Genomic DNA, 25,055 nt, shown 5'->3' on the forward strand with positions numbered 1-25,055 from the left:
ATGGACAGATAACGCAGATTATAAAATCGAGCAGTCCATTATAAATTCCCTTGGTCTTAGTGCCGTAGTATTGTCAAAATCTAATGCAGAAGATGCACACACACAATGCAACACATCAGAAAGCAGAGGTACAAGGGTCACTTCTCTAACTTCAAGGGTAGATATTTCTAGATTATAAGAGATCGGGTCACTAACAGTACCTTCAAGGGCACGAACAGAAGCAAGACAATGTCTTTGTTGCAAGCACGTCATAATTGTGACAGCAGGAAATGTTAACAAAAAACTCGAAACGCTCCGCTGCAAACGCGTCAAAACAGTTGCTATCAATTCGTGGCATCGCATCAGGTGCGGAATTTGAGAAATTGTGCAGTTAGATGATTGTAATGTTAGTTCAATGTCTTATAATTTAGAAAAGACTTTTGACGGGTTTTAAGCGTGATTCATCCAGTTGTTTCGACCATTTTCAAAAGATGTGGTCACTGCGGGAGATGTCTTGACTGTCATAGAAGTATTTGATGAAAATCTTTTAAAAAGACTTGATAATTAATTCGTCTTTAGTTAAATCGTTTTATAAGTTTCCCGCAGCTTTGCATATACATTACAGGGATGGATAGTTAAACAATATTTTGTCATGGATGACTATCATCCAGAGACTCCACCGTTTTTGTGAAATAGTAGGTAACAAACGTGCATTCTAAAATATTTTTAGGTTTTGCAGAATTGAAGTATTAATGTTTTATTACTAAGAAAAATTCGTATAATCCAACGATTGTAGTAGAACTAAAGTTTTCCCTTGGCACCGAGTCAGCCATTTTTTACAATGTATCTACCTACTAAATCATGCAGCGAAACGTGTAGGTTGCATCAACGTTCATGTAAATATGGACTGATTAAATTATAAATTGCTTTGTGTAACGAGGTTTGGAATAATCTCGAATCGGTTCAGAAAGTAGGGGTTAGTTGTGTATTAGACCCTTTTGCATAAATAGTACCATGGGTCCATTATGAAAAAAGCTATTTTTAATCGAAGTGTTAAAAAATTGACGTAGTTCGGATAATTTTAGTAAGTACTAGTGGTCCGCCCCGGCTTCACCCGTGATACATATTTACGTTTTCTCTACATAAGAACCATCCTCGTACTTCAAGGAATACATTAAAAAAAGAATTATCGAAATCGGTTCAGCCGTTCGCACGTGATGCCGTGACAACGCAAAACGGGTTTCATTTGTTTATATATTACTAGCGGTCCGCCCCGGCTTCGCCCGTGGTACATATTCACGTTTTCTCTACATAAGAACCATCCTCGTACTTCAACTCTTCAAGGAATATAATAAAAAAAAAATTAAAGAAATCGGTTCAGCTGATCTAAAGTTATGCGCTTACCAACACATTTTGGGGTTCATTTTTATATTATAGATAATGTTAATCATTTTATCTGTTGACTATTATCATACTTTTGACCTACTTTTTACGTAATTTTGAAAACAATAAACAAATCAATACCAATACCATAACAACATAGAAATAAACCAAACGTCAAAATCAAAATTATCCACCAACAACACAAAAAAACGGTCACCGATTCGCGATTAGTCCCATTACTACACTAGTGTGGTCACCCTACGTTATCTAGATATTACCATACAATGGACTGTGTCCTTGGCTCTCCACCTTCCTCTTACAAGTGGTGAACATTTAGGGTTCCGTAGATAAGAAGATACGGAAGATTAAGATTAGAATTAGTTATTTTTATGTTAAAACAAAAAGGATCTAAGTAAATGAGGCATTAGATGGATAGAATTCTCGTGTTATAGTGCTTGTAACTTCTTCCAAACAGATTGACCGATATTTATGTTTTATTGTAGATATGTACATTCAATAGGTCTGAAAAATAAAAAAGGTTGTAAATACATATATTACTTGTACCCTTAAGGGATAAGTTTAAGTATATCTATAATAAATAGTACCGCACACTCTTAAATTATGTACCTAATTTCTAGAAATTTTATATTTTATCCATAATAATAACCATAACCTAGAAAGTATTAAAAAGCAATATTTCCTATCAAACTTTGACTAACAATTCCAAAGAGAAGTCACGCGTAAAATGTAATCAACGTATTCCTCATAATAAGGGCTTGATATGAAAACATGCGGGCGGAGCCGGGGGGCGAGCCTAGCTATTAAAATAAAGGTCAATAGATTGTATCGTATTAATAACGGCTCTAAAACGCGATCTTCTCGTTATTTAACCCGTTTAAATGGTGAAAGATGTTATGGCTAGAGCTACTTCATGCGTATATAGTTGCCTGGAAGAAATTGCTCGTAGCGACAAAGTCGAACCGTGACGAAAAAGCTTATTGAAAATGCTAAAAGAAGTAACAAAACGTATGCCAAATAAATATTTTAAACATAAATCGTAGTAAGAAAACTCATAGTAACTGACTAACATAGTGAAGGAAAACGCTAGTAAAAACTAGCCTAAAATTAGTTGAAACAGTCGTATATTCAAAATAATAATTTTCAGGTTCTTTCACAAAACTTCATAAACTCGGTTAAAATTTATAAACCTACTTTGTAAAGTAATTAACACCAATTAACTATAGTTAATAAGTTACATAGTTAAAGTTATAATGCACTTCGAGCTAAGTTAGGTAAAGTTTTAAAGTTACATCTAAGTTACTCGTAACTTCAATAGTGTGTGTACTTAAATATGTATTTCTATTACATTGAATAGTTTATATTTAATTTATTCGGAATTTAATAATTATAGGTAAAAATAAAAACATTGGTATTAAAATATGTATCTACTTAATTATAATGACAAATAGCGAATTAAAAGAGCTTAAAAAGTATAGTTGAATAAATAAATATTTGAATTTAAATTGGAAACAATAACATATACCTATTGTAAAAATACCTATCTATCTCATTATCTATTACTAACTGATTTTTTTTTTCTAATAATCTACGCATATTTAAGTTGACTATAATTTACTATACTTACTAAAAGTCATTAAACTACAGTTAAAATTTAAACATACATACATTATAACTTTTTATCACAAAGCGAAGAAAATCTGTCCCAAAACCTAATCCTTCACAATACCTACACCCCGTACCCCACTAATAACATACAACTTTTCATTTCCATAGACAACAAAAAACATACTCGTGCAACTTATCTCATAATCAATATTAAATCTCTTGAATTCCTTGCGATTCATAGAAACAGCGCATTTCTTACATTTATGCATTACATTTGCATATATTCAGTATACATGTGTTTCATTTGGTTTTTTCTCTTCGCTATATGCCGTGAGTAACGTTCTCCTTGGAAATAATTACGCAATAAAAACTTTCCATTAAATACTTTTTTTTTATTGTCTATGACATAGATGATTAAAAAAGTAACTGTCAATGTTTTGGCGGGTTTTTATGTGCGTGATATGAACTATGGAACTATGTGTTATTGTTTTTTTTGTATGATATAAACTTATTCATGTTTTATGTAAATAATATGCATTATCTAAGAGAAATTGTGTTTTTAATTATGTTTAAAATTAATAATATGTAAAGCATTGTTGGTTTAAAAAGCTTTTGAGCATGAAATAAATATTTTGAAACATCATGGAAATATATGATCAAATGCTTTTTTCCTTTTCGGCCAAAACTGTAACCCATTTTCAAAATCCTAATTGTCTGTCAACGTGCATCGTATTTATAACAATTACGCCAATTTGTTGTTAATTGTTTACAATTGAAAACAATTTTCCAATTTGCCGCCTTTTGTTTATTGTCTGTCGAAGTGGGTTACAAATTAAATAGAACGTTTTGTTAAAAACAAATTCGAATTAGGAATGGCGGGTTGTTTGACGTTTTAATTTTTTATTTGTTGATAAAGGGCTTTGTATTTAATTATTATTGTGTAATCTCAGTGAGAATATTGCGTCACGCGTTTTTCTTTATGCTCATACTACTGCTACCTACTTATGTATCTATTTATAATATTATAAGGTGTTATGACTAAAAAACTCTATCTTTTTGGAATATGTATTAATAAAATTTATCTAGTATTGAATAAAATATGATACAGAAAAATGTTTAATGCATAAAAGAAGCATATAATAGCTCTACTTATAAGGCGGTAGCTACAAAACGAATGGATATTTCACATATAAAATACAAGTACATTTATACATAAGGTGCAAAGATAGTGCAAAGTCATCTTCACTGTTAGGAAAGATGACTTTCCAATTTCAAAATCGAGTCCCTGATTGGCCGTCAATACCAACCGTTCGACCAATGGCAGCTCGTCAAAATGAATGACGAAGCACTTCAAAGACAATTGTTGAAAAAATTAAGACAAAAAATATCGGCTTCTGTTAAAGTGGCATGCTTTTTGTCCGGCTTTGTGACTCACTGACAGTGCTCTACGTATTTTTTACAGCCTTTGTTCGTGAAAACGTATCTTTTTTATTCTCTTTTAACGCATTGTAATTGTATGTTTTCCCATATACCTCTAGCGTACTACATCGAAATGTCAAAAGACGCGCTCATTTCGAAAATGGAACGTCGAAGCCATAGAGTAAAAAAGAAAAAGCAACAACAAAGCGGCCCGCGAAGTCAAGTGTCAACAAAAAAAAAGCTCATTTGATCGGTGGACGTCAGAACGAAATGATGATGGATGAACACAGCTACCGTTCCTTAATTCGTATTGGAATGAGGTTCTGTGACGAATCCGAGAGCCTTAACTTATTTCTAGTAACGCACCCTGTGTATATGGCATTACACACATCCGAAGTTATACGCGTAAAAGTTTGTGAAGATTTAGATATGTAAGTTTACTCTTTTACAGGAAAACCACTGAACGGTTATTGATAATAATCTTCTCAGTGATGTAGCTTATGTACTGAATAACACATAAGTTATATAACTATTGCTTTTGACCACGGATGAAACCTTTATGTTATGTTTTAAAACGTACTTATTTCTTACTAGCTGCTCCCCGCGGGAGCTACCCCCGTGGCTCCACTCCTGTTGGTCGTAGCGTGATGATACATAGCCTATAGCCTTCCTCGATAAATGGGCTATCTAACACCGAAATAATTTTTCAAATCGGACCAGCAGTTCCTGGTATTAGCGCGTTCAAACAAACAAACTCTTCAGCTGTATAATATTAGGTACTATAGATTTATTCACTACGCAAATAGATCGACCATTTTATCATAACAACAATACAAAATGACACATTTATTATAGTAACAAAAACAATGAGTTTGTTACATATTGTTGAATGGGAATTCATAACAAAGGATTGGAAATAAGATAACATATCTATAGATACCTACATATAATAAATCTGTAGAAGGGTCAATTCTGTACATTGAAAATATTGAAAAAATAAATACCAGGTGGTGTTACTGGATCAATACCAAACCCAAATATGTGTTTAAAAAAATTTTTGTCTGTCAACCTGTATGTTCAGGCATCACGTGAAAACTAACGGTTCGATTTCGATGAAACTTGGTATAATTATACCTTATTATCCTGGGCGTAAAATAGGATACTTTTTATCCTGAAAAAATACCTACGTAGAAAAAAATTAATCTTAATTTTTCAGTATTATTCATAGACGTTGTTCTGTAGAACCGCGAACACACGTTGCGTATTAATATAGGCCTAGCCGTATTTGGGTCCAATAGATATTTATAAGATATAATTGTCAGAGTTAGTTACTCAAAATGGAGAAATAAAGTATAAACCATCCACGCGAAGACCGACATCCGCGCGGACGGAGTCGCGGGCGGAAGCTAGTCTCTAATAAAACAATTATATTATTATTAGTTTATCGAAGAAATATTTCTTTTAAATATTGTTAAAAATTAAAATGCTTAATAGTTAAAGTTGATTTATTACATTTTATTACTTAGCAAGGAGCGTATTTATATGTAAATATTAAATTAATTATTTGTTATTTATATAGTCAATAGACCTCCCCCCCTGACTATAATCATTTTTTGTGAACTAAGTAGATAATAATATAGCTACTTGTTATATTTTTAAATATAATATGGAGCGATCAATTAAATGAATATTGTTGTTTTGTTGTGTTTGAAAGTCATTAAAAAAGTGAAGTTCCTATGAATTTTATTAAATCTTCACACGATAAAAAGTTTCAAATAGGATATATGAAAAAAGAACCGGGAAATAGAACATTATTTTGTAATGTTACAATTTAAAATAAAAAATGTTGCAAACGGCTTGACCTTTGCATTATTGCCACAGATTACTAAGAACTGTTTGCATTTGAACAATAGATCATAAACAGTACCAGAGACAAACTCTATGAAATATTATATCCATATTGCCAATGGTATAAAGTCTGTTTTATAGTTATGGGATTGATGGATGTGGGAAAGAGATGGGGTGATGTGTATCCCATTTTTTGTTTAATGAGGAATCGAATCGAGGAATAGGAAATGGTGTTAGTGTTGTTTTTGATGTCGATTGTTTTTATACATTTGATTTGTGGTGAAAGTTATTTACAGGTGATTAATGTATGGCATCTTGTATTGGTTACTTATTTAATTATAATGTAGATTAGACGATATTACAAAATAAATTCTTGCAGTTTGTATAATTGTTGACATTTACGATAAATTATGTTATAAAATAATATCGGATATTTAAATATATTATTATAAATTTTGATATTAGGTAGCTACTTTATTAAGATAGTATTAAATATTTTTTTCATTTATGTAACCAAAAGTAGGTATGTAATATCCAAACACTGATGTAAAATCACATTGATAAAAAAAATTGTTTATATATTTTATCGATACTATTCTCTACGACATACATCACTATCATATCGACGCGGGCTCATCAAAGTGCGGCGTACAACTTCAGACAATAACTGAGAAATATTAAATTATAATAAAATTATCTTGAGATTACTTTTTATGCTTCAAGATTGAAGTATAAAGAAATAGACAGGACAGTAGGAAAATCATTGTTTATTTTTTAGTATTGGTAAATCATACTTTCATAATAAAACGGATAATAACCTAGTTTATGTATTACCTACAATTAAATTTTATGCAAATATTTATGTACATTGTAACAAGCTTAGTAAGTACTATCGATTTAAGTAGGTATTATATTTTATACTTTATAATTAAACATTATTATTGATTACTAATAATATTTCAAACTGTTTACTATAATGATCAATAACTTAAGATAGGTAATACAAACGAACATAAAACATTAGGTACTCTATTTTGAGAGATATATTTAAAGCCTACTTGTGTAATTTTAGTAAGCAGTGAACTTAATGTAATAAAGCTAATTAAAGCTTTTTTTTAAAAGCACAATAAGAAAATATACCTATAGGTAGTATTTTATCTCGACTTTATACTCATTTATAGGTAGGTCATATTAGCGCTAATTTAAGTAGGCATATTAATTTTAAAACAAAACTATTTTAATAAAATATTAATTAGTATAAAAATCCATAGATGTTAAAGTAAAACAAAGTAAAAATGAAGTTCGTATATTTATAACAGGTCCGCTCTACAAGTCACAAAGTCTACAAGAATCACACGAATTATTCATTCTACACGGCGACACATGACGAATCAATCGGCCACGATCGGCCGCGCTCTCTGCTGAAAACTACTCTATATGTCTTGTCTATGGATGTCATAACAAATTGGAATGTGGTCTATGGGAAGATGAGTTTTTTGTTTTTTTTTAAGGATTTGGATTGGTACTGGCTGGTGATATGTTTTTATTGTCTTTGATTCATTTTTTCGATGTATCTATGGAAATGTGTGTAGGTACTGTGTCTATAATCTATACAAAAGTAAATTTGATACGTAATTACTGGCCTATTAAATATTTGAGTAAGACAACGAATTCTTATAATAATGTAGGTGTAGCTACCTACATTTTCTAGTGGTCAATAAATGTCAGCTCTTATTTTCACAACCATGAAGATATTCCTAAATATTGACGTGATCTAGAACTGACATTAAACATAGGTACTTCTACTCATTTTTTCGCGTTAAAGCCACACATTTAATATAATTATTAAAACAAAATAAAAGGATTTATCATCATCAAACAATATTCCCGCCAAAACGCAAAAGTATTGCAGCAACAAAAAAGTAAATAGCTACTACGACTCTACGAAACCGCACTGTCACAGATAACAAAAACTTGTAATTATACCTCTCTAATCTTTACTACTGCATGTAAGCAACATCTACAATCGATTTTAAATCTTATTACAAGCAAATAAGGTTATATTTTCCACGTTAGCACAGATAATAAACAAGTGAACGCTACATAGAGTTAATTATTAGTTTTGTGACATAATTACTATGTAGCCGCGTTGTCTATGTTTTTTTACGTTTGAAATATCTGGTCACGTTGATAAAAGAAAGCTTACTTATTGTTAGTGTTAAATAAAATGAACAGTCATTCTGTATGCGAATAAAATGTACGGATGCATAAATTTATATGAATTATTACATAACTTATAACCGACGTTACGTATTTTATTCAGTAACATAATATTACTATTCATTTCAATACGTTAATAAATGAAACATTTCATCTACCGTGAAAAAAATCACAGCGCTATAGGTCGTCTAGCGCCATCATTTGCACATACTGGATATAACACTGCTTTAAGACGTCTTCATCGTTCTTGTCGCGTTAAAAAAACCTCCTGTCTTATGTTAGTTAATCAAGTGATAGTAGAAAATTTTCTACTATTCAACTAAGAACTACCACGATTCTACAAAAATGTATCAGCATTCTACCAAAATCTACCACTCACCTGTGTCTGCGTCAATCCCAAGCTTGCCGCCAACTCGGCTCGCTCCGGCAGCGCGAGGTACTGAGTTCTCTGGAACCTTCTATTTAGCTGCTGCAGTTGTAGGCTAGAATATATCGTCCTTGGTTTCCTCATCTTTTTGCCTTTCCCGTTCACTCGGAGACCCGGGTCGTCGGAGAGACCACATTTTTCTGTCAACACATACATTTAAATGAATAATAACATTGAAAACATGAAAACATAAGTCTTGGAAAGTATTTATTACTTAAATTTTGATATATGGAATACATGAAAAGTTATTACGACAAATTTGAATTCTATAGATAGTAAATATTTTTAATAAGGCAACATTGTAAATAAGGGTAAATTGACGAGCATCCGGCCAATAAAAATTGCTAATGTTTATTGCGAATTTAAATGCAAAATAATTTTAATTTATAGATTGTTAAATATCAAACTATAAAGCTGTTTTATGTATAAGTAAGTATTTACTATTAAAACTTCATAATAATATTGTAATAAACTAAAATCGTATGCGTTCATGTAAAAATAAATGACTGTATTTATTGTTTTTATGTTTTGCGAATATTCATAAACATCCAATTGGCCCTAATACACGAATTGAAACTCAAAATGTGTAATGTAAACGAATCCGCCATAAATCAGTGCAAGCGAAACGATGCAATAAATTCACAATATAAATACGAATGCACCGTAAAATATATGAAAGGCGCTCGCTACTTGATAATAGTCAGTGGTAAGTAGTAATTATCGATATCAGATCGCCCGAGAGACCGACACTAACGCACATTAATATATCGATAACTTGAAAGTTGAAGGACGCCCTCCAAAATTTGAATATGGAATACGGTCAATTCCATATTCAAATTTTGGAGGGCTTTCACAGATCATTGAGTTTTTTTTTACTAAAGGAGGTTGTATAATATGTTTTAAATTGACATTTAGAATGTTTATAACGTAAACATTTATATTTAAAGTATTGTTTTAATGTGCGTGAAATAAACAGTCGTTAAAAGTTCAATTTTATTACATCCGTATTTGTTCTTTATTGGCAAATACGCGCGTATTTCTAATCAATTTGACAGGTGACGGGTTTTACATCCAAGGGTACATTGTTTTATTTTTATTTACAATTGTAATGTGTTTTATGAATAAGGGTTTTAATACATTCAGTGAGGCAATTTATTGATTGCGAATAATTTAAGATAGAAATTATGAAGGACTTCAATTTCTGTCTACACCTTTGTGGAATTTTTTACCATTTCATCATTTATTACTTATTTTTTATATTTTCTATTTATTTAAGTTAAGTTTCATACTTATAATATTAATTGACTTATTTTAGATTCTCTTCTATAAGAATATACAAACTGACCATCAGTTTTGTACTAACTACTACAATACAAACAAACATCTATGACTATCAATAAATATCATGATATCATCTGAAATACGAGTCAAGTCATAAATTTAGTCAATTAATTGCACCCTCTAAAACTGTGTTTATCCGCTACCAGTATACAGTGATGTATCGTCTTTAAACAAAATTTAATTTATTACCAAGTGAGCGTTGTTTGTGGTATTTACCCTATAAGAAATAGTTCTGAAATAAAGAGCTATAATCTTTTTGACGGGACATTTTTGATTTCAATACATGAACCGAGTTTGTAGGTAGCTTACCTCAATTTTTTGTGGGTACATCTCGATTCTCGGTCTATAAAATGTCAATACCATGTTATGTAAGATTTTTCTAACAGTTATAATATGTCTACTGTATTTAATGGTACTACAACGAAAAATTAGATATTAAATTTTCGTCAGGTTAAAAATTTTAATTTTTTTCATATTCGGCTTTACGCAAAGTAATGTAGTTTTATCGATAAAATATATCGATATTTTTAATCAAACGAGGATGGAACATAAATCAATCTAAGACTTCCAAATGGTTTCCCATGCATACATACATATCAAGACGCTCGGACAGACGGACGGACAAAACAATGCGAGGCCTGAGGTACGGACACACCCCTGCACTAGTGATGTACAAATTGTCGATATTTTTAATAGTAAGTACTTATCTTAGACATTGATAATGTACTTTTATATGTTCATAAGTAGATTGAAGGTATGATGATTGTCTCTAGTTAATATTTATTAAAAATATCGAAAAATACGTCACTGCTGAATGCAAAAGGTTATTCTATTTACTACTCGATCACAAAATAAAATTACATTAGATGTACACTTGCAGAAAAACATAGACGATCAAGATTCAAGGCGGGTGAAGGCTGGACTATATTTTAATTATTTTAAAAAAGGTCTGGCTTCGAAGTTATCATAAAGTTTTTGAAAGGAAGTTATAAAGTGAATTGTTTGCTAAACATTACAACTTTAGTGACAGACATATTACCATTATGTGAACTTTTATTTACACCCAGGAAAAAAACATCCAAGCTATTTAAAATCTATTCTTCGTTTAATGAGATTCGATTACAAAATCGTGATGTTTTTTTCACTTAACAATAAAACGCGTGTATATAAAACATTTATATCCATTCAAGTGTCAACCGGTTATAAAAACGTATGTTATAAATCTAATTAGTTGAAATTATGTAGTAAATTTTAATGAATTATTCATTCAAAATGCAATTCATTATAAAGAAGATAAATTATTCAATGTGTTTGTTTGTAACCATTCAAATGGTGACCTTTATAAAAATATTTATGAGTAAATCATTGAATAGTAGTAAAATGTATAATTATATTGGTAACTGAGATTAAATTATATTGCTTGTTATTATAAACGTATACATATTTTTATTCAAAGCGTTTAAAGAATTCATAATCATACCTATAAAACCTATCACTATTCCGATTTCCCTAGACATTTACATCGCAAATTCAACAAATCTTCTCAGATATATATTTGGGTCAATCAATTTTTAAAGGTCCCGATCATAATTTTCACGTATTTTTTTTTTTTACTTAATTTTCAGCATTTTACTATTTCATTTAGAAGATAATTCTTCGTAGATTATGATTATATAAGCAGCAGTGATGTTGATTAAATACATTTGTGGATTTAACTTCACGAACCGATCTATTCACGGGAAATAATGTCCTTTGGACAACTTACACAATAGTACTTTTTTAAATGTTAAATTCCCTTAAGAATTAAAACAAATTCTTCTTATATTAAATAATAAATAATATTTTGATATTTGTTCTATTTACACCGAAAATACGAAATATTTTTATTAAAATTGAAACGAATGATGTCTTTTGAACAACCAAATAATGTTTCATATATAAAAAAGTTTCAGTAAAGCGGAAATAGTGATATTTTTTACAAAAAAACTATTAAGGCGAGGTTGTTACGTATCGTATTATTGATTTTACTTAATTAAAATGAACTGATTCTCGATAAAACTGAATGAATGAAGTATAATGTGATTTTCATATGGGGACATCTTAGTTGTAGTAGTAGCGTCTTGATTTTTGAAATGTTAAAATTACAATTAAACTAGACATAAAATCGCGTAATAAAAATGTGTTCCCGAAACAGCCGAGTAATAAACAAAACATGAACTATTTAACTGTTAAAGTATAAGTTTTATATAATTATTGTCCCAGGGACAACCAAATTGTCCATGGTACAACCACTTTGGTTGACCAAGTGACTGGTTGTCCGCGGGACATTTTTTAAATTTTGAGCCGCCAAGCAAATACTATTGTTATTTTATATATTAATCTCAGCTCACACTAAAATATAGACGAAAGCGCATCTCGTGTAGTATAATTGATAACAATGCATCAAGTACTTACGTTTTAATCAAAGTTGTCTGACGGACTGACAAAAAAGCCACCCCACACTCACCAACAACGCTCGGACGACTGTTGCCGTGATTTTATACAAATCAAAGTGGCGTTTGAGCCCGACAGTTAATTATTGTGTTTAGCTTGTTTTTTAGGAATCTACCGCGCCATAGGTGTTTTGGTTTCATAACTAAATTACGGTTGTCTGTGAGACCTGTGTCATGTAGGTGATTTATGGGGACAAAAGTAAAATGCCTGAAAATCGTATTATATCCAATAAAAAACAAATGGTTTGTATGTTTGGATGTCAATAATTATGTACTGAAACAAGGAGTGTATTTGGTATTTATGGTCGTGATAGTATGTGTTCGTGATGCGAAGTTTGTTAATGCATTGTGGCATGGGGACAAATGTGATAGTACTGGAAAATTGCATTTAGTCCCTCGACAACCATGAAACAACGCACAAATTAATAAAACAAGTAAAATATTGTTCGCAATAATGCTAGAAAATATTAAAAGGAATATAATTAAAACGAATTTAACTCTTTATGATTTCATGTTTATTAATTATCCTTCAGGGACATGATCCGTACACGTCGGACCAATAAAAGTTGATCGACCCATTTGTAAAATAAACTTAATCTTGAACATTTCTTAATTCTGTTAATGTATTTAATTGATAGGAGGGGAACCAAGGATCTAAATATAGACTTAAAGAATTTACCTTCAATGCGTTTTACCCGTTCTTGTCATACTAATCTATATTTCTGCAACATCACATTTTCCTCTCCAAATACCTCAACGATTTCCCAAACACCATTAATCAAAATTAAAAAACATCGACAACACAGCACATCACTAGCTTGCGTCGAAATAGTACCGCCCACTCGCCCGCCTACCGAAAATGTTAAGATAAAACGGGCCTTTAAAAATAATAAAACCCTAACCCAAAAACATTTAACCCTAAACAAAAACACTTTAATGTGATCTCTGTTCGCGATTACGGTTAAGCGAAGTTACGCGCGGTCAGCACTTGGATGGGTAAGTTTTAGTAATATGTACATTATTTGCCTAAAACCTCTATCAATTGCAATATTTGATATGTATGACGTCATAACTTATAAGCCAATTCCAGTTAAAACGAATGCTATACTTTACTATAGGCACCTATCTAAGCCTTCATCTATCTATATACAGTGGTGGTCACATAATTAAAGACACCCCCTAATTGACCATAAAAGATTTACATTAGGAACTACAATTATCTGAAAAATGTATTGAATCTAGTATTATTTTTATTAAACCATACAAGACAATGTGTTCTTTAAAATGAGTGACAAAAAATAGTTATATTCCTTGTTAGTTTCGACACTTGCTCTCTGTGGGAATGTAACACAAACTTTGTGTACGTACGTGTAGCTGGCCACTTAATTAAAGACAACAAGAAATGAGTTATAATTTTTTATAAATAAAAAGAAACAGCATTGAGCTTTTCTTCGTTTTGCGCATAATTTCATAAATCGTTTACACTCCATAATTTTTTTGAGCATTTTTAACTTTTAAAATTAAAATTCATATGTTTAATTGTTTTAATATCAATTATTATGGTTAAAAACAAGAGTTGCGACTCGTCCATAAGAAAAATTAATTTTAACTTCCTTGATAATTTAAATGTTCAAAGGATATGGTTATGAATGCTATAAAACATGTCAAGATGTTTCACACGATCGAAAATTTACTCAGAAAAGCAAAACCAAGTGAAACTACTCGGCCGAAAGATTAAAAAATGGTGTTGTTGGCTAAAAAAGATCCATTTAAAGGGTCGGAACTGATACAGTTCAGACTTGTATGGTGCAGCAGGCTTGAAGGGGGTGTCTGCAAGAACAATTAGACGGATACTATGTGAGGAAAACTTGCACTGAAGAGTATCTCGGAAAGTAACCACTTTTGAAAAAACAAAATGTGAAGGCAAGATTTCACTTTACTACAAAATACGAACACTGGACTGAACGAGAGTGGAAACATGTGCTGTTTCTGCATGAAACTAAGATTAATATTATTAATTCTGTCAGAAAACAATATGTAAGACGCCATCTCAATAAGGAAATGGATCCAAAATACTCTAAAAAGTAGTCATACATGGGGGTGGAAATATCAAAGTGTGGCGCTGTTTTTCTGGACTTGGTGTTGGACCTGTCAAAAAGACAGAAGGCAACATGGATAAATTCCAGTACAAGTATACTTTAAAGCAATCCATGCTGCCCTAAGCAGAGGAAAATTTACTTGTTGTTTGAACTTTTCAACACGATAATGATCCCAAGCACACAGCAAAAGTAGTGAAGTGCTTGTTAAGGAACCAATCTGTAACTGTTTCGGATTTGCCTCCTCACAGTCCGGATTCAAATCCGATCGAAAACTTATGATATCAAGAAAGAAAGAAGTCGCGGCAAAGCGATCATCAAACGTCGACTAACTTTGCAAAACATTTTCGAAGAATGGAACCAATTTAGTGATGCAACTTGAACAAAATTAGTTGCTTCCATGCCCAAGAGATGTAAACCGTCATTACTGCCAAAGGACATGCAACCAAATATTGAAAAGTGTACAAATGTTTTGTAAATACGTCAGGTATTTTGTGTTGTAAAAATAATCTCATTAAAATAATATTTTTTTTATATTTCTTATAAGCGAGTCTAATGTCTTTAATTATATGGCCAGACCTTTGCTAGGTTAAAACTGCTAGTAGTAAGGATGAACCGATTAAAATCTAACAAACCGACAAGTTCTGTTGATAAAATTTAGTTTAGCATTAGACAACACATACCTGAATATTTTAAAATTATTTAACAAGTTCCAATGGTAGTGTAAAAAAAATGTTGATAGAAGTGTCTTGGGTAGTATAAAATGCTCTTAGTGTCTTTAATTATGTGACCACCACTGTATATGTCAAAATTTTATTAAAACAAGACGTGATAACTGCGTTAAAAACAACCGACTTCAAACTTGCACTTGCAAAATTTACAAATACCTACAGACAAAAATGCTCATAAAATAAAAACTACTGGGCCTATCCGAATAAAATTTTTATGGGACCAATTCGACACCATCCCGCATCGAACAAAAAAAGAATCACGTAAATCGGTTCAGAAACCTCGGAGTAATCGGTGTACATACATAAAAAAAAAAAAATACCGGCCGAATTGATAACCTCCTCCTTTTTTTGAAGTCGGTTAATAAATATAGTCGTCAAAACGTGACACACAAACACAGTTTAATATTTATCTACGAACTATGCTATTAAAAATATTGATTTAATTATATTAATTACCATTCCTTTATCTAGATTCAAGATAGATTAAGAATTTATAACTGCGTCTACATACTGAGGTAAAAACTATATCACACGACACATCTAAAACTAAGACAGGTTTAAAAAGATAAAAGATAAAGATTCGTAGTAAGGATAACCTGGGGCTAAACTGGGCTAAGGCAGTAGGACCATGTACAGTTAGAGACAAAAGTCGTTAGGAAATAATACTTTGTACTTTTTGAAACTATAACCCAAATAGGATATTATTGTACCTAATATCTTTATGAATAACAAAGTATCTGAGCAATATTTTTGTCAAAATCTTCTGGCCTTTTTCTTCGCATATTTCTATGGTAATAATAGCATTAAAAAGAAATATTTACAGAAAGTATAAGAGGAAATATAGAAAGTTTGATATGATCAAATTAAGTGAAATCGAATGAAACTATAAACACTTAGCAATTATAAACAAAATGTACTAGAAACACAAGTTCTCACTAACTACTACCTACTTTAACTATTGTATTATGTGACTATGATTTTAAATCAAGTACATTCAAGTCAAACTCATCAAATCATCAAGTACAATAACGAAAAAATAGTTTTAAATTAAATATTAAACACTTTCGTACACGACAGTCTCTACCAACACGCGTGCGTAGCTTCTTCGAAAAACCTCAAAAACTGTAAGTAACAATTAAAAATATCTATAATGATGGCATTCGCTGTGTTATTAGAAATATTAGAATATTTTTTATCGGCAATGCTTCGGGCCAGCAGATGTATGACGCGAGGGTTCCGGGTTGGACTCTCTAATTATGACGTGTCACAGTTCCCTATTTTAAATATTAGATATTTTATATTTTTGTGTATTTTCCTATGTAAGCTTTTTTGATTCGCGACAAAGTTTTTTATTGAGAAGTAGTGCGATGTAAAAATTGATTTAGTTGATTTTTACCTACGGTACTATAGATATTTTAATAAATATGTAGTAAATCATAGCAAATTCCTACTATATATCAGAAGGAATACGAAATAGACTTAAATCTAAAAAATAATCAAGACGAAGTAAATACCTAAAGAAACTACTAACTAACTCACTACTAAATAATTAACATTTGCCTTTGCTCTTGGCAAAAAATAGCATAGACTTAAGTCTATTTAAGTACATGCAAATTTGATTATAAAGGTTCCATTTTTAATACTATGTCTACTTAAGTTCAGTATTAACTATTAATATAATTAGATGGCTAATATTTTAATTAAATTAAGGCTGATTTTTCAATCCTTGGTTAAGATATTCATCGAATAACTTATTAAACTACCATTTCAAAAATGTATTCTAATTGTCCGTATTTGACAGTTTACAGGTGACATTTTAAAATGTTCGTTTAATACTTTATTGGACGGATAAATTTTAACCAAGGATTGAAAAATCTGCCCTTAATGTAATAAATCAACAATATTTAATTAAGATTTATATCAATTAATAGTTTGGCAAATTGGGTCGAAATTTGACCGACATTACTACCATAAGTGTATAATATCCTAGTGTCTGATTTAATGTCCCATGTCCCCTAGAGGGGAATGGGGTAGCAATATACAATTACGGCCTTACTAATAAAAAGATAAACAATGGATAAATTTCTACCATTTTCTACCATGTGTCCTGCTCTTGCTCACATGAAACGTCAATCATAAAAACAAGACAGGCATATTGCAATAACTAATTCATTGCATAGCGAATGGGTAACATTTTATTAATAAGACTATTAATACATATTTCCCAGATCGATTTTCTTTATAAGAAAGTGATTAGATGTTTATAGCTTACTAGCTATCCGCTCGAGGCTTCAACCATAGGTACTCAAACCTTCCTCTAGGAACACTCCATCTTTTAGTAGTACTTTAAAAGATCTAAGAATACTTACATAGAGACGGACAGACTAACTTAATTTATCGGGAACCGAATAGGAAACAATGCTTTACGTTAATAAGTGGTTGAGTTTGCATGTCTGTCTATCAATCACGACTGACTAAACAGTAATAAGTTTTGATATCAAGAAAAATAAAAGACGTTAAATAAAATATACCACACAGAAATGTAAATAAATAAAAAATTAAACAATAATTTAAAAACAATAAACTCGATTGATTGATATCTTAATTCACAATTTGTTGGATAATTGCCGTTATTAAGCCTTAATTAGTGTGAAACAACTTTATAAAAGAATTGCTATTTTAAATTAATAAAACTTAAATTTATTTTCTTTTTGTCATCTCACATTAATTGACGATATTATTGATTATTGACTTTAAGAAATGAGGTTATTGTTACAATTAGGGACTTACTGAGTACGACTCTATATCCTATGACCTATCCTACTAATATTATAAATGCGAAAGTTTGTGAGGATGGATGTATACCTATTGTATGCGTGTGTAGGTATGTATGTTTGTTACTCTTTCACGCAAATACTATTGAGCCGATTACAATGAAATTTAGCACACATATAGAGGGTAACTTGGATAGGTTTTTTCTCAGAAATCCCACGGGATCAGGAACTGTGCGGGTTTTTTTAAACGCGGGCGAAGCCGCGGGCGGAAAGCTGGTATAATAAGTAAGTAGGCACATATTTGCCAGCGTCAAGTAAAACTAATAACAGTTATTTATCTTACTTGAAATAACATCTGAGTCTTGCTTCTGTTATATAATGAAACAAAAGAATAAAAAAACAACACATTGCATTACAGTTGAGTCATTTTGTGTTGCAAATCTATATTATGCAATAAAAAACTTAGATACTAATACCGGATAATCCTCACCTTGAAAATAGGAAGGTGAATAGAAATCACGAAATATGAAAACTGTTGTAATGGAAAATCGACCTTGATAGTACAACCGGTCGCTTAGAAAATGTACGTCGGAAAATATCAATTACGGATCAATATCCTTTGGTGTTTTTTATCTGTGGAAAAATACATTATGTAACCGTGATACCTTTGTTGTTGAAGTTATAATTATAAATATTATAATGAAAAATTGTTTGGTATATTTTTATACAGAATTGTTATGTTTACAATTATAATAGATAATATGTAGCGAATATTAAGAATTTCAGGTAGCTGCTACTACTTGACTACTACCTACTTGAGTAAAAATTTGCACTGTTTAGAAAAAAGCATTTAGGTATGTCTATAAAAATCATTTATGTAGTTTCAAAGAATACACTAACAATCTAAAAATCTATTCAAACAGCAACAGTTATTATTACCGTATTATTAATAGATAATATCAAACACGATTAATTTATGTATAGAATATAATGTGACTTATCAAGCAAATAGTGATTTATAAGATCAGAATAATTACTCAATCACTCACACATTAATTAATCTATAATTTATTATCTATATCAAATGTCACCATAAATGTCAAACTCAATGTGACATCGAACAGTGGCGGGAAACGATTTATAAAATTAACAGAAAGCCTCAGAAAGCCAATTTAATCGTGGCACAGATTATTAAATATTCATTCGGCGGTAAACCGCCTTGGTGACATTATTTTGACGTTTGATTGACCGTTTATACGATACGACTACGATATGTCGTTAACGGTATCATGACCTAACCATTAGCTTATGAATAATACAATGTATTAACGATTGTTTCCGAGACAATGCATCAATAAGAAAGAAGTCATATTTATGGGGAAATTAATTTAAATTGAATTAAACAGATGTAAGAGACGGTCAAGCAATAAATGATTATTGCCTTATGTGGTCGTCTTGCGCTTTTTATACGGAGATAATAAACAAACAGAGTAGGTACGATATAAGCATATGAGGAATATACAAATACGGTTATCATACTCGATTGTCTCTTAAATGTACTAGTTAGTCAGTAATGTGTGACATAACTGAATAACTAACGAAAAGCCGCGGCCCACGGTAGTATTGTAGTAAAATTATACTGAATTCTATAAATATATAAATAAACTTTCCTTTGTTGTTGTTTATTTACTAATTATAAATGTCACATAAGTATTTTATAAAAAATGTAATTTACACACATTATCATTTATATTTTTATTTTTTTTATTAGTTATGTCTTGTTTGTGACTTTCTTTGCATACAATAACTGACCATTTGGTAAGATGGCAAAGTTTTTATAATCGTAACGTCGAATCGTCAGCTATAAAGTCACTTTCATAGTAATATTTTATAAGGAAAAAACCGTCCTTTTAGCCGGCCTCGCCGCCATAAGAATCATTGTTTTAAATACATTTAATATTACCACAATTTTAACTTATCCAACACCTCTAATAAAGTAAAATAAAAATAGTAGTACTTAACGAAATTATAGAGGTGACGTAATTTAAATTGTATGTAATATGAATATATAGACCGTAGTAAGTGTAGGCTGTTATTATAAGTGACACTTTTAGATATTTGAGGTGTAATTTTTTGTTACTTACCTTTGGACTTTGGAGATATAGGTATTTTATTCTTACTATTGTTTTAATTTTTTTGCTTCTATATTTTTATTTATACTAATACTGACTTCGTTCTCGATTTATTTAATGTCGTGTAGTTTGTGTTAAGAATTCCAAATTTGAATTTACTTTAATTATTAAAAAAGTTATATTATAACCAGCCAGTGTGCTTAAGCTTTTTTAGTGACCCAATTAAAAATAATGCTGTAAATAAAAAAAAAACTTACCATCTTTAGGCGGACTGGCGCACTGCGGTGCATAGGAACCTAAATGATAACCATAGGTATTTTGGTGCATTGGGGGGAAGGGATACCCTAACGACCTAGGACTCGGGAAGCCAGACGCCTCGTGAGGGTTCTGCTGACCACCCGGACTACCAAAATGGTGCGGATGCTGATATCCGCCTTTGAAACCGTACCCGTGTTGCTGTAACTCTATGAACGCGGATTTAGAAGATACATTAGTTGGTGTAGAGTTATTCGAGTTCGATATATCGTGGGGTGTCTGCGTACCCCCCAAATGGTGGTGATGGTCTAGTTCCTGGGTGGTCATGGCCGGCTGGGGTGTGGATGGGCCCCCCCCGTCCGTGGACTGAGGAGGCCCGAACGGATCTGAGAAACTCAGGGTGTTGGTTTTTGTGTTCGGGGATTGAATTCGGGTAATTTTGATGGATTTCCGATGCTCGCTGGTTATTTTGCCGCTGGGTTAGCCTGGAAAGAAAGAAAATATTCGTTAAAAATTACATTTACAGCAAATGAATAGAGTTCTAACGGGTTTATTTTTAATATCATTAAAGTATAACTAATAAAAATAATTAGATATGGGAGGTGAAGGTGAATGTTATTTTCGCTATACTTAGGTAATTCAAAAGGTTTAATTTCATGACACGTTCTTTATTTCTAACCTACATATTTTTAGAAGTTTTTAAATTTACATTTTCTTAATAATTCTCGTTAATTTGTGCAGTCTATGGTCATGACGTCACAATTCAAAATTGGAACGTATTTAAGCTACATTCACACACCACTCAAGCGAATCGGTTAAGAAATTATAGAAATACGAACCGCCCACGGGTCAGGGGTTCGAGCTTTCTGGAAAACAATTTAGACGCCGACACGGTCAATTGATGCATCGGCTGAACCGGTCTTTGTCTTTTGATAAATTAAAAAAAAAGTTGTCTATGTGGAATTGTGTGTGGTGGCCTCCTTGGTAGAACATACATACCTACTTAGGCCTTTTAAAGTTTAGTGCACTTCAAGTGATTGAGAAATCAAAAGAAGAAATAATTTGTTTCTGCCTATGAGACTATTTTCGATACAGATGGTAAGCTAAGTAACTTTTACCTCAATGGTAATTCATTTCTTTAAAATGTGACAGTAATAAATAAGCATTAGATAAAATCTATTATCAAATTCTAAATCTCCTTACGACCTAATATCTTGACTATGAAGACCTAAAGAAACAAAACTGATTTAAATTCAGAAATAAACTAATTGACTATTGAGTACTATCATCATCTTATTGCAAACAGAAATGCATACTTTAATTTATATTAATTTCATCACCACTACAATATAGTCATCATCTAGTTATCTTTGAAACCATTAAAACTAATTGGTTCGAAACAAAACTTTCAAAACAACATTTCTCATAAAGCGAGAAAACCTCAAAACAAATGACCCGAAGAATTGGTATAAAAACCCTTTCAAATAGGGTAACCCTATTCAGACTATAACTTGATTTGAGATATCACATATACATACACATACATATATCGCACCTTCGGTAGAACAAGGGCACAATTACAGTTTTTGCAATTTTACAGGAGAGCCATTTTAAGATATTTGTAGTACTTAATGTGGTCTAGCTATGATAATAATTTTTTTATGGTTGTTCTGCTTTGTATGACATAAACTATATACTATATTCTTTTAGGTGTATCGTTTACAAATATTAAAAACTGCTAGTTTTTTTTATATAATATTTTTTTCTTAAGTAGGTGTACATTTGTGCCCTTGTTCCACCAACAAGAAAATTAATTTGTAAATATGGCCATATCTAAAGCTTTAAGTTAATAATTTTGGAATGATAATAACGTGTTTTTTTGTATAAATGTTTTATTTTCTTAAACACTTTAGAAAGCCGCAGTACTTTATCACAAAAATAGAGATCAAAACTTACTAATCAGCCATTACACATCTTCAACAATCTGAAACTATTATGTTTCCTAGCAAAATTCTTTGGAATCGCTTTAAAAATTGGAATAATATTATATTAAGATAACAGAACAAGAAAGAATCATAATTCAATTCCTTGACATTAAATATTTCCTCCTTTTTCGTGGCATTTTTTATAAGGCTTATGTATTCTGCCGGAGTGCATATTGATATTGGGCCAGCTTTTTTTGCACGTTTTACATTCCAGAATGGACGGCATCGGCTTTATGCTGGGTCCACTAATTTATGTATGATCGATTTTATAGGCAATGTGTTCACAGCAAAATAATACATTCCAAAAACAAATTTGAAAAAGAAAAATAATTATTTACGAATAAATATCTTACTAATATTATTATTTATTATGTAAACTCGAAAGTTTTTGAGGATAGATTTGTGGGTGTGAGGGTATGTTTGTTGTATTTTGATTGGCAGTCCTATCGTTTAAATTTCTAAAAAACTAACTTGTTTTTTTGCTCTCTACAGCAATTATCGGAATAAAATGTTACTTTTAAGACCATGGAGTATAACAAATCTTGGACAGACAAGGGCACAATTGTCTGAACGACTTTGTCCTCCCAATTTTTAAATCGTAAACTAGGCATAAGTGAGACAGATATGGCCTTGTCGTTCCAGAAATCAAAAACATTATAGGGCATATTTACATAAACGACGTTAGCGCTCCAAGTGACAGCTAGCTCAGTCCCCGCCGATGGCACAACTAACCAATGAGACTTTGTCTCGCCAAGAGAGAAACAAAATAGCGCCAAAATGACAACGCCACTATTTCAATCTGGCTGTTTTTTGTAGGAATTAAACGAATGTCTTTGTCCCTCCAGTTGAAACGGCCTTTTTAAAGCATTTCTGCATATTTAAGTCATTTTGGCAATTTATGACAATTATGCCCTTGTTCTACCGAAGGTGCGATATATTATAGACAGCTTATTAATAAATAATTATAATATGTGTGAAAATACTATTTTATATGAAATCATATAAATATAATAATAGTTATGTTATCGTAGGTACGTGAAAAAGTAAAAGACTATGTTTCCTCTTTCCACTACATAATAGGCACTGATCTTTTTATATCAACAGTAATCGACTTCTGAAACTATATATTCTTATGCCAAATACAATGTTATTCCAGAGTATTAAATTTTCATCTTTGTTAATTATTTATCTGACTGCAAAGCACATGAGACGAGTTGCTTTTATCCTATCAGGAGCCATAACAAAATAGATTGCATAGTTTGATTAAAAAAATATTTTTTGAGAGATCGCAAAATTTTCCTATATATATACCTATCTTAATTTACATCTGACGTATAGAAACAAATCCCGTTAAATCCACATCATGGTATCCCTATTTTCGGCAAGTTTTAATTACACCTTCCATCCTTGTCTAACACGCATAAATCACATACATCCATCTCACTTCGTTTGTTCTTGCCGGCGCCTAGGTCGGGTCAATTTTTTTTTTATCTGTCCGTTGATTACTCATGTAGTAATAACAATGTTTAGGAACAGCTAATTGGTGTAAATTTTTATTGAAAATTATCACTGCCGTTATTTGTGAATCAATTTATTATTGTAATTTGTTTGATATGTTGTTTGTTTAACATAGCTTTGGTGTTAAAATGATTATATGATAACTGGTTTGAAGCAATTATGATAATCAAGAATGTATAAATCATTTTCATGTAAAATACCTACTGAATTGACATTTATTTTTAATCTGGCAATGTATTCCATGCCGTAGGGCGTAGAGAAATAAAAAACAAAACCATAGTACCTTAGAGTATATATTACAATAGTATAGAGCGAGTGTATTGCACAAATTGCATAGTGCGCATCGTAGGCAGATGAGATATAGATACTATATAGATGTGTGTGTGACAAATAGGGATGGGTAGATATCAATTGCGTGTTGAACTATCGATGAATGATATGATATGAATGATAAATATGTATCATAAGTAAATTTTATGTTCAATAAGTTATTAAAGGAAAAATATATGAATAAAGTATAAATATGTAATTTTAAATTTGTTTACCAACTGAATAACGTTTGTTTATTCCATTTGAATATTAAATATTATATAAGAAATTTTCTTGTATTAATTATAAGTACTTTAAAAAAATATGTTTGATTGGAATATCAGAAAAACGTGAGTACTTTTTAAATAATAAAGTTAATAAAATAAAAGATCGGGTTTAGTGCTATTTATTTAATAATAAATCAAACAATAATAATAATGTTTTAAAAATGGTAAAAAATATTAAGGAATAATTAATAATTTTAAATTATAATATAATAAATAATATTAATAATTTTTTT

The 25,055-nt window shown here is 31.0% G+C and overlaps 1 protein-coding gene across 1 annotated transcript in view; it reads right to left on the reverse strand.

The window, feature by feature from the left end:
* LOC123703990 (homeotic protein distal-less) overlaps positions 1 to 25,055 on the reverse strand; it is an 87,630-nt gene that overhangs the window by 48,025 nt on the left and 14,550 nt on the right. Inside the window, exons 2-3 of the mRNA XM_045652216.1 lie at positions 20,726 to 21,208; positions 8,855 to 9,042 (exon numbers count right to left, since the gene is read on the reverse strand). Coding sequence (XP_045508172.1) covers positions 8,855 to 9,042; positions 20,726 to 21,050 — 513 coding nt within the window. The 5' untranslated portion in view covers positions 21,051 to 21,208. The remainder of the gene's footprint in view (positions 1 to 8,854; positions 9,043 to 20,725; positions 21,209 to 25,055) is intronic.

This window comes from Colias croceus, chromosome 28, assembly GCF_905220415.1.
Source record: "Colias croceus chromosome 28, ilColCroc2.1".
NCBI lineage: Eukaryota > Metazoa > Arthropoda > Insecta > Lepidoptera > Pieridae > Colias > Colias croceus.